We start from the raw sequence: 10,688 nt of genomic DNA, 5'->3' as shown, positions 1-10,688 counted from the left end.
GCACTGCTCACCCCGGTGCTGTTGCCATGGTAGCGCCGCCATCTTTGTGTCGGGCACAGTCCCACCCCCCCGGTGCTATTTCCATGGCAGAGCCGCCGCCATGTTTGTGCAGGGCACAGCCGCACCCCGGTGCCGTTACCGTGGCAGCACCACCGTCATTGTGCCGGGCACGTCCAGGCCTGGATGCCGACGGCAGCGCCGCCATCTTTGTGCCGGGCACAGTCCCACCCCCGGTGTAATTTCCGTGGCAGCGCCGCCATCTTTGTGTCGGGCACAGCCGCACCCCCGTGCCGTTGCCATGGCAGCGCCGCCATCTTTGTGCCGGGCACAGCCGCGTTGCCACAGCGACGCGGCCAGAGGGGAGCAAACGCCGCTTTGTTTATTTTATTTATAGTTTGTTTGTTTTTTATTGATTTAATTGCGGTTTCTTTTCCTTCCCTGTTTCCCGGGAAACGGGTCGGGCTCCGCGGCCTGCGGGTGCCGCTGTCACTCCACACAGCCCGCGATGTTTCGCCCTCAGGGCACTTCGGGTTGCTTGGTTCCAGCAGGGTGTTTGCCCATCCTCCCCTTCCAAAAACACCGCTCTGAGCAGCGGGATATTCCCCCCAAATCCACCCAGGATGGGGTGGAAAGGGATTAAAGGAGCTTTAAGGTCCCTTCCAGCCGCAAGGGAGAGGCAGATCCGGAGCCAGGCAGGGTCCAGCTCCACGGGAGATGCTCTGCAAGCAGAGCAGGTGGGCTCGGGTGTTGTATTCAAATCCTCTTTGTGCTGCAAATTGAGATGGGAAGGAAAAGAATCCCGGGTGTTTTGGAGTGATTTGGTTTATTTGTGTGGGCGGTGTTGGTGCTGCTGGGGCTGCACAGCTGCTCAGGGACGAACTTTTTGTTTATAGGAGTTGATAAACTCTGCTCCCAGGGACAGGACAGGGGGAAACTGCCTCAAACTGTGCCAGGGCAGGGGCAGGATGGACATCAGGAGGAGTTTCTGCATGGAAAGGGCAGTGAGGGAGTCCCCATTGCTGGGTTAAGGGGTTTAAAGCTGTGTGGATGTGACATTTGGGGACAGGGGCAGTGGGGGAACTCCCATTCCTGAATTAAATTATTTAAAGCTGTGTGGATGTCACACCTGGGGACAGTCCCCATCTCTGAATTAAAGGATTTAAAGCTGTGTGGATGTCACACCTGGGGACAGTCCCCATCTCTGAATTAAGGGATTTAAAGCTGTGTGGATGTGACACTTGGGGACAGTCCCCATCTCTGAATTAAAGGATTTAAAGCTGTGTGGATGTGACACTTGGGGACAGTCCCCATCTCTGAATTAAGGGGTTTAAAGCTGTGTGGATGTGACACTTGGGGACAGTCCCCATCCCTGAATTAAGGGGTTTAAAGCTGTGTGGATGTCACACCTGGGGACAGGGACAGTTGGTGGCCTGGGCAGTGCCAAGGTTGGACTCGGAGATCTCTGAGGGGTTTTCCAACCTGAACAATTCTGAGATGCTCTCACAGGGGGGTGCCCGAGCCTGGCTCATATCCCGCAGCTCCAACACACGCAAACAAGCAGAAACTGTAGGAAAATCTTTTATTTGCCTCCCTGTGGCACAGACCGTGGCAGTCAGGAACCTTTGCTGCAGGGAGGCTCAGTCCCGTGTCAGGACACTGAGGAATGATTGCCAGGGAGGAGAACAGGGCTGGGAGCAGGGTCCTGGTCACCACAGAGCCACTGCCAGGGCAGGGACGGTGCTGCTGGGGGCCCTGCAGGGAACACAGACCTCCCTCCACCCCCCTTGCCCTGCAGAAATCACCTGGCAGAGTGGCAGCAGCCTGCATTGTCCCTCCTGGTGCCACCAGCGCCCTGGCACACGGGGAGGGAGCCAAGGGTGCCCTGTGGGGCTGTGTGAGTGAACAGAAAACCCCCCCTGGGCACACGCAGAATATACAATTTACATGTATTTACAATCAGACACGGCGTGGGGTGGCATGGAGGGATGGATAAAATCCATGGATGGAGGGATGGATGGGTAGAGGGATGGAATCCGTGGAGGGATGGGATCCATGGATGGAGGGATGGATAGATAGAGGGATGGAATCTGTGGAGGGGTGGATAAAATCCATGGATGGAGGGATGGATGGATAGAGGGATGGAATCTATGGAGGGATGGATAAAATCCATGGATGGAGGGATGGATGGATAGAGGGATGGAATCCGTGGAGGGGTGGATAAAATCCATGGATGGAGGGTTGGATAGAGGGAGTGGCCAGGCTCTGCATCCCTCAGCATCTCCTGGTCAATACACAGCTGGAGGAGTGTTGGGATTTTAAGTTTCGATTTTTAGAAATATTAAATGTTTGTATAAGAGGAGGATCCTCCCAGGCTGGCTCTCCTCTCCTGGCTTTTCACAGTTCAGGCCCTGCAGCAAGCAGGGAGGGGAGCTGGAATCCCTCAGGATGGGCAGGTGCCAGGCTGGTGCCAGAGGCTGGCAGGGCAGGGCAGGGCAGGGCTGCCCTGGGCAGCAGCAGCAGCAGCAGCAGTCTGTTCCACACTCAGCGCAGGGAGGCAGCTCTGGGGTCTGCTGTGTCCTCTGCTGGTGATTCCCCCTTGGAGCAGCAGCAGGGAGGGGATGGAGGCTCTCCCTGAGCAGTTTGGGGTCAGTTCTGAGGCTGCATCGGTTTCTGGGAGCTCTCCTTGCCTGGGATGGGGAGCTGGGCAGTTCTGGAGCTCTCAGTGGGGTGTCCCACAAAGACAAAGCTCTTCCCATCGTGGCAGGGTGGGGAAACCCTGGACACACAGCAGTGCAGTTCAGCAGGAGACGATTTCAGTCCAAGGCAGCGTGGAGCCAACACGAGGAGCTGCAGAGACGCTCTGGGAAGGCTCCAGGTCCAGCCCCAGCCCCTCCTGCCCACCTGAGCAGGATTTGGCTCTGGAGCACAGCACAGTGCCCAGAGCCAGGCTGGGCCCGAGGGGACACGGGGGTGAGGGAGGGGACAGCAGGGATGTCCCCATGCAGGCGGATCCGTGGGACTGGGCACCTGTGGGGCCACCCCTCAGCCTCTCTGGGGAAGCAGCGGTGAGGAGGAAAAGGGGAATTGGTTCCCACAGGCTTTGGGGAGGCCATGCTGGGACTGGAAAGCTTCAGGAGTGACCCAGCTCCAGGCAGCCCAGGGAGCTTGTGGCACACCGAGGAAAAGGGGAATTGGTTCTCCCAGGCTTTGGGGAGGCCACGCTGGTGCAGGAGTGACCCAGCTCCAGCATCTCAGGGAGCTTGTGGCACACCGAGGAAAAGGGGAATTGGTTCAGGAGTGACCCAGCCCCCTACTCCAGGCAGCCCAGGGAGCTTGTGGCACACCGAGGAAAAGGGGAATTGGTTCTCCCAGGCTTTGGGGAGGCCACGCTGGTGCAGGAGTGACCCAGCTCCAGCATCTCAGGGAGCTTGTGGCACACCCGGATCCGTGCTTCCCATCACCCAGGATTTGGGAAAACGCCCTCCCTGCCTCTCCAGGCAGGAGCTGTCACTGATCCCAGTCTGGGTGTGAGGCTCTCGCAGGCTCAGCCTCTTGGCTCTGCAGAGATTCCTCATCCCACCCCCGGCAGCCCAGCGAGGCTGTGCAGAGCACATCCAATCTGAGGTCAAGTTCCCACTAAAATCAAGTGGCTGGGAAGGAAAACTTCGTTACCAGCAGCAGCAGCAGCGGCGGGGCTGATGTTTATTAGTCAGCAATGAACAGCAGAAGGTTTTATTTTGCTGCTTTTACAGCACTGCTGGGCCGTGGCTGCAGCTCCCTCTCAGCACATTTTGCTTTCCTGCCCTTTTTTTCCTCGGTGAGCTGTGGAAAGGTGGCCAAGGAGAGCCCTGGCAGCCCCCAGGAGCCCCTGCCCTCCCTCGGTGGCCTTTGGGATGGTGGTGGCAGCGCCCCATACCCCTCATCCCTCACCTGCAGCCCTCTGATCCCCATCCCAGCAAAGCGGGGACACATTTCAGATCCCACTCTGAGCACCCAACGTGTCACTGACAAAGCTGACCTGGGCAGGGAATTCCCAGGATTTCTGCATTTTCCCGGGGTTAATCACAACAAACCAGTGCAGAGGGAGGTGCAGCTGCTGGGAACAGGTGTCCCACCCTCATCCATCGGGATTTTGGTGGCAGGGCTTGCACGGACACAGCTGGGATGGAGTCAGACACCGGCAAATCGGGTTTGGCCTGGCTGCAGGTGAGCTCTGGGGGCTCCACACATCCCCCTCCTCATCACTCACACAGCCCCCTCCCCATGGCACATCCCCTTGCCCATTGCACAGCCCCCTTCCCATCACAGATCCCCCTCCCCATCACTCACACAGCCCCCTGCCCATCACAGATCCCCCTCCCCATCACTCACACAGCCCCCTGCCCATCACAGATCCCGTTCCCCATCACGCAGCCCCTTCCCCATCGCACATCCCCCTCCCCATCGCACATCCCCCTCCCCATCACTCACACAGCCCCCTCCCCATCACACATCCCCCTCCCCATCACTCTCCCATCCCCATCGCCCGCCCTCCGCACACACCGCCCCCTCCGAGTGCCCACGGCGGCGGCACTGACGCATCGCTGCGGCGGTGACACCGAGCCCAGCCCCGCTCCCGGCCCTCCCGGAGCTCTGCCCGTGCCCCGGAGCTGCTGCTGCTGCTGCAATTCCTGCAGCCGTGCCCCGAGCCCGGGGTCAGCCGCGCTCCCCACCGCCGTGCCCAGCCAGGGCACAGGGAGGTGCCACACACGGGCACCTGAACGCTGGCACTGTTCCTCGGAGGAGCAGGAAAGAGTTAAAAGCAAACAATTGCTCACATGGCTCTGCTTTGTCTTGCAGTAAATGCAGCGTCCAACAGAGCCGGGAGCAGGTAGCCTGGCACTGAGCCCTTTTCGGGGCTGGCACAGCAGGACGGGGTGGCCCAGGCTGGCATCTGCTGCAGGAGCTGGGCACAGCCATGGGCAAATTTCATCCAGAGCTCAAGTTTGGGATGGAGCATGGCCCAGCCGAGCAAGTGGCACCCCAGGCAGGTGGCACCTGCTGCAGCCTCACCTCCCACACCTGTACTGCGGGGTGCAGGCGCTGGTGGCACCAGGGTGGGCGGCACAGGGCAGGGTGACCGAGCCCCGGCTGTTGTCTCCGCACAAACCCCCGGTTCCCACGGCTCGGCTGTGCAGCAGGGGCCTGTGAACGGATCCGGCCTCGGGCACAGCCCCGTGCTGCTCCCGGTGCTCCGGCAGGAAGCGGCCACTTCTCCCTCTCCCCTGGGCTTTCCCTGCAGCTCCCGCCGCGCTGGACAAGGAGGGGCTTGGGCAGGGGTCAGAGCTCCAGAGCCGCGGGTTTGGGGCTGGGAGGGCAGCCAGGGACAGCGACAGAGCTGAACGCTGCGGGACAGTCTTGGCAAGGCAAATGGAGCGGGTGTGGGGCCAGCCCCGCCGCCCCTCACACAGTGCAGCATCCAGGGCAGGGATCCGCGCTGCCCTGCCCTTCCCAGGGCAGCATCCAGGGCAGGGATCCCCGGCTGCTGACAGCCCCGTTGCCTGCTCCGCCCACTCCCTTCGGCTCGGACAAGGGTGGGGAGCGGGTCCCCAGCCCCCCCTGCCCGTCCCCATGCTCTCCATCCCCCCTGCCTCCGGCGTGACTTGCCTGGAAGGAGCAGGGAGGTGTCAGCCCGGAGATCCTCGGAGCCGAGGCCGGACAAACCGCGGTCTGAGCCGGGTGCAGGAGCCCCTGGCAGTGCCAGGTGCCCGTGCCAGGCTTCTCCAGGGTGTCACCGCCGCCCAAACACTTCCAAGGCTTTCCCAGCAAGGAGCGGAGCGCTCTCGGTGCCCGGAGCAGCGGCAGCGGCTGCCGGAGCAGCTGGGACCGGCCGGGGCGGGCGGAGGGAGCGAGGGAGGGGCAGCGGCCACCGGGGAGGGCAAAGGGGAAAATTCTCCATCCGAGCAGAAAATCTGCGGCAGGACCAGGGAAAGGGCTGGGCAGCAGGGGGACACGGCAGGGCGGCGTCAGAGGGGCACGGCTGCTTCCCGTGGGGATGTCCCCTCCGGGCTGGCGTGTCCCCTCCGGGCAGAGGGCTGCGGCAGGACACGCGGCAGAGCAAGGATTAACCGGGGAAAACGCAATCCCGAACATCCTGGTGGCCTCGGGAGGGACACTCGCCGGGAGATCCCACCAGGTGCGTCCCCGTGCTGTCACACACCTGCAGCCTCGGCTCCTCCTCAGGTCCCACGCTGTGTCCAGGTGCAGAGCCCCAAAGCCAGCCGGCCCCGAGGGTGGCACGGGGGACCGCGGCCGTACCTGTGCCCACTTTGGTGGCACTTTGGTGTCTCCACGAGTTGTCTTTGTTTCCCTGGCGAGGCGGCTCCTCCTGACCCGTATATCCTTCCCAGCAGTCGAAAGCCAACCCAGCAGAGAGGAGCCCAGCAGAGGGGCCACGGGGCGCTCACAGCCGTCCCCGCAGGTGGCATTGCTGCCCTGTGCCACCCCCTGCTGCAGCCGGGCAGGACAAACCCCGCCGTCCCTCCCTCAGATGCTCGTCTGCAGGTCGCCGTTGAGCAGGGTCCTCTGCGTCTCCGTGGTCTCGTTGAGGCGGGACTTGTCCTGCTTGCTGTCGCTGCGGTCGGCCTCGTCCATGCCGCTGACCTTCACCAGGCACAGCACGTTCTGAAAGCTCTTCTTGAAGTTGTCGGACAGGAAGGCGTAGAGGATGGGGTTGGCACAGCTGTTGGCGTAGCTCAGCACCACCACGAAGTCGAACATGCCCTTGAGGACGGGCGTGGGCACGATCATGACGGACACGGAGGAGACGTTGAAGATGTAGAAGGGGAGCCAGCAGAAGATGAAGACGGCCACCACGATGGACACCATCCTGGTGACTTTCTTCTCCGACTTTTTCCTCTTGGAGGAGCCCACCCTGATGCCCGAGGACTTGACTTTGATGATGATGAACAGGTAGCAAAGGCAGATGATGGTGAGAGGCACCAGGAAGCCCAGGATGAACGCGTAGATGATGAACCCCGTGTACCAGGCGCCCGACTCTCCCGGCCAGATGATGGTGCAGCTACTCCTGCCGTGGTTGTGCTGCACCCCGGCGTAAATCATGATGGGCATGATCACCAGCAGGGAGACGCCCCAGACGGCCACGTTGATCATTTTGGCTGTCCTGGGCCGCCTCCACTTGGCGGATTTGATGGGATGCACCACGGCCAGGTAGCGGTCGACGCTCATCACCGTCAGGCAGAAGATGCTGGTGAACTGGTTGATGCCATCCACGGTCATGACGATCCTGCAGAGGGCTTTGCCGAAGGGCCAGTGCACCAGGGCCACCTGCATGGCCAGGAAGGGCAGGCCCAGCATGAAGAGCTCGTCGGCGATGGCCAGGTTGAGGATGTAGATGTTGGTGATGGTTTTCATCTTGGCGTAGCGCAGGATGACGTAGATGACCAGCGTGTTGCCGCACAGCCCCACGATGCACACCACGAAGTAGATGAAGGTGAGGATGGCGTTGCTGGTCAGGTCGAAGTGCTGGCCCGTGGCGTTCTGGGAGGTGTTGGTGGGCGCCTCCAGGGAGAAGTTGTCGAAGGGGGAGGCCGGGGAGAACCAGAAGGCGGTGGCGTTGGGCAGCTCGTACTCCATGGTCACCCTGGGCGCTGCTGGCTCAGAGGAGCCCCGATGTCATCTTCCCTCTGGCTCTGGGGAGAGAGGAGAAGATTCTAGAAATCAGGGAGTAAATAGAAATGAAGGGATTCCTGGGGAGGATCTGCCCATCCTGCTGCCAAGCTCAGCGGGAGAGAGGCTCCCTGCAGGGGGGGTTCCCAACCCATCTGGCCGTGTCCCCTCCCGGAGCAGCCTGCCCGAGCACGCCACAGCTCCTCCTGCCTCTGGCGATCCCGGAGCCTTTCGGACTCCACAAACCCAGCCGGTGCGCCCCGGTGGGTGCGACTGATGCCGGGAGCACCGAGGGAAAGCCTCCTCCTCTCCCGACCCTTCGGCGGGTGCAGCCCCTTCCCTCCCAGCCCGGGCGGCTCCGGTGGGCGACGAACTCGCCGCGGGGAGCCCCCAGCCCCGGCCCCGTGTCTCCGCTGCAGAGGGCACCGGGCGGTGCTGCCCCGCCGCTCACCTGCTCCCGCCGCCGCCCGGCCCGGCCCGGCGGGCACCGGGGAGGCGCCGGCAGCGCCGGTGCCCCGCTGGGCTCCGCTCGGTTCCGCCCCGCACGGCTCCGCGCGGCTCCGCGCACCCGCTCCCGGCGCGGCTCCGCCGCTGGACCAGCGCACCGGCTGCGCCCCGCCCCGCGCGGGGCGGCTCTGCGGGGCCGGGGCGGGGACAGCCCGGAGAGCCCGGTGCTGCCCACCCGGTGCTGCCCACCTTCCCCACCCTGTGCTGCCCACCGTGTGCTGCCCACCCTGCCCTGCCCACCCTGGGCTGCCCACCCTGTGCTGCCCACCTTCCCCACACTGTGCTGCCCACCGTGCTCTGCCCACCCTGCTCTGCCCACCCTGCCCTGCCCTCCCTGCCCTGCCCGCCGTGTGCTGCCCTCCCTGTGCTGCCCACCCTGCCCTGCCCACCCGGTGCTGCCCACCTTCCCCACCCTGTGCTGCCCACTGTGTGCTGCCCACCGTGTGCTGCCCTCCCTGTGCTGCCCAGCCTGCGCTGCCCACCGTGCTCTGCCCACCCTGTGCTGCCCACCTTCCCCACACTGTGCTGCCCACCGTGTGCTGCCCACCCTGCTCTGCCCACCCTGCCCTGCCCGCCGTGTGCTGCCCACCCTGCGCTGCCCACCCTGCGCTGCTCACTCTGCTCTGCCCACCGTGTGCTGCCCACCCTGCCCTGCCCACCCTGTGTTGCCCACCTCCCCACACTGCCCACCCTGCTCTGCCCACCCTGCTCTGCCCGCCGTATGCTGCCCACCCTGCACTGCCCACCCCACACTGCCCACCCTGCTCTGCCCACCCTGCACTGCCCACCTTCCCCACACTGCCCACCCTGTCCTTCCCACCCTGCCCTGCCCACCCTGCTGTGCCCACCCCACCAGCATCCCCTCCCCTGCCATGCCCGCCCTGCCTCCAGCCCTGCCACCCCACTGTCTCACTACATTTTGGTTCCAGCCACGGCCTCAGCTTCTCCAGAGCCCCCAGGGAGAGGACAGCGTGCTGTGACCCAATGGAAGGTGACCCAGAAGGCTTCTGGGAGCCCCGAATTCTCCCTGGAACGCTGGAAATTCCTTGGCCCCAGCAGTTTGCATCTTGCCTCCACAGCCCAGCCAAGGCAGGTCCTTGCTGGTCCTCCCATCTGGGCGAGGCTGGAAGGTGATGCTGAAACATTTGGGGTCTCTTGTGCTCCTGCCACAGCCTCTCCCTGGAGGAGGAAGACCAAAAACGAGAGGTTTGGGGGAGATAACCTCTAACAGAGGTTTGGTTGGGATCTCGAGAGCAATTAAATTATCTCTATTCCTGCCCCTCTTCCCATCACTTGTCCAGGAGACAATAGAGAGCAGGAAATTAAGAGTGAACAAAGAGCCCCGCGCTGAGGCTGCCGAGCGCGGCCGGGAGCTCCTCGTTTTCACTTCGCCATCCCCTTCCCAAGGCGGATCTAAAGCCATCAGGTCCTGGAGCACCGGCAGAGTCGTTATCAGCCTCATTAATCTTTAGGAGGCAGGAAAAAGCTGCTTGTGCTGAAGAGGATGTGGGAATTAATGTCCCGGTAATAGCGGGAGAGGAGGGAGGGGCTGAAGGCGATCTCTGGGGTGTCCCGAGGAACGAGCCCAGCACAGGGGTTTGGTGCCCCGTGACCTTCCCGGAGCTGTTTTACCCTCTCCTGGCTGGTTCCCGTGCCCAGCACAGGGGTTTGGTGCCCCGTGACCTTCCCGGAGCTGTTTTATCCTCTCCTGGCTGGTTCCCGTGCCCAGCACAGGGGTTTGGTGCCCTGTGACCATCCCGGAGCTGTTTTACCCTCTCCTGGCTGGTTCCCGTGCCCAGCACAGGGGTTTGGTGCCCTGTGACCATCCCGGAGCTGTTTTACCCTCTCCTGGCTGGTTCCCGTGCCCAGCACAGGGGTTTGGTGCCCCGTGACCTTCCCGGAGCTGTTTTATCCTCTCCTGGCTGGTTCCCGTGCCCAGCAGCGATGTCTTTCCCTCGGCAGCGCTGCCTGGGGGCATTCCCAGCGCTGCTTCTCGGAATCTCTGCCCGGAGCAGGTGACACTGCCAGCAGGTGACACTGCCACTGTCCCTCCCTGGTCACCAAGCACCGAGAGCACCCTGGCCCGGCTGGCAGGGGCCTCTCCCAGCTGCAGGGAGCCCAGAGGGGTGAAGCAGGGGGAGCACAGGGATGCCAGGGTGCTCCTGATGCCTGCGGAGCGCCTGGGCTCCAGCCCCTCCCTGCCTCTCTTTCTCTTCCCCCTCGTTGGGAAGCTGGGCCCAGGGAGCCGCGGGAACCCAGCCAGTTCAGCCTGGCTGAACCCAGATCTGATCTTCATTAAAAACCCCATAAAATTAATGAAATGATGGCCCGGTGGGTATTGAGGAGCGGCTCGGAGCTGATCTCCATGCAGGAGGAGGGCAGCAGCAGCTGCCTGAGTCAGGAAGCCATCCCTGAGCCTTTTGAAGGGATTTGTTTTCATCCTGCCCGGTTTTGGGGCTGAATTAAAGCCCGGTGCAGAGCGTGCTCTGCGTCCCTGGGTGGTCCTGCTTTGG

The 10,688-nt window shown here is 62.9% G+C and overlaps 1 protein-coding gene across 1 annotated transcript; it reads right to left on the bottom strand.

Annotated features, from left to right (window-relative positions):
• Window positions 1-4,642: 4,642 nt before the first annotated feature.
• On the bottom strand, window positions 4,643-8,159 carry SSTR2 (somatostatin receptor 2). Its single transcript, XM_030962024.1, has 2 exons — window positions 8,120-8,159; window positions 4,643-7,691 (listed from the first exon to the last, which is right to left on the bottom strand). Exon 2 carries the CDS (start codon window positions 7,633-7,635, stop codon window positions 6,526-6,528), a length of 1,110 nt encoding a protein of 369 aa, XP_030817884.1. The 5' UTR covers window positions 7,636-7,691; window positions 8,120-8,159; the 3' UTR covers window positions 4,643-6,525.
• Between the last annotated feature and the right edge of the window lie 2,529 nt (window positions 8,160-10,688).

This window comes from Camarhynchus parvulus, chromosome 18 (genome assembly GCF_901933205.1).
Source record: "Camarhynchus parvulus chromosome 18, STF_HiC, whole genome shotgun sequence".
In the NCBI taxonomy this organism is placed as follows: domain Eukaryota; kingdom Metazoa; phylum Chordata; class Aves; order Passeriformes; family Thraupidae; genus Camarhynchus; species Camarhynchus parvulus.
The sequence above is the reverse complement of the archived record's forward strand: the minus strand, read 5'-3'. Positions and strand labels throughout refer to the sequence as shown.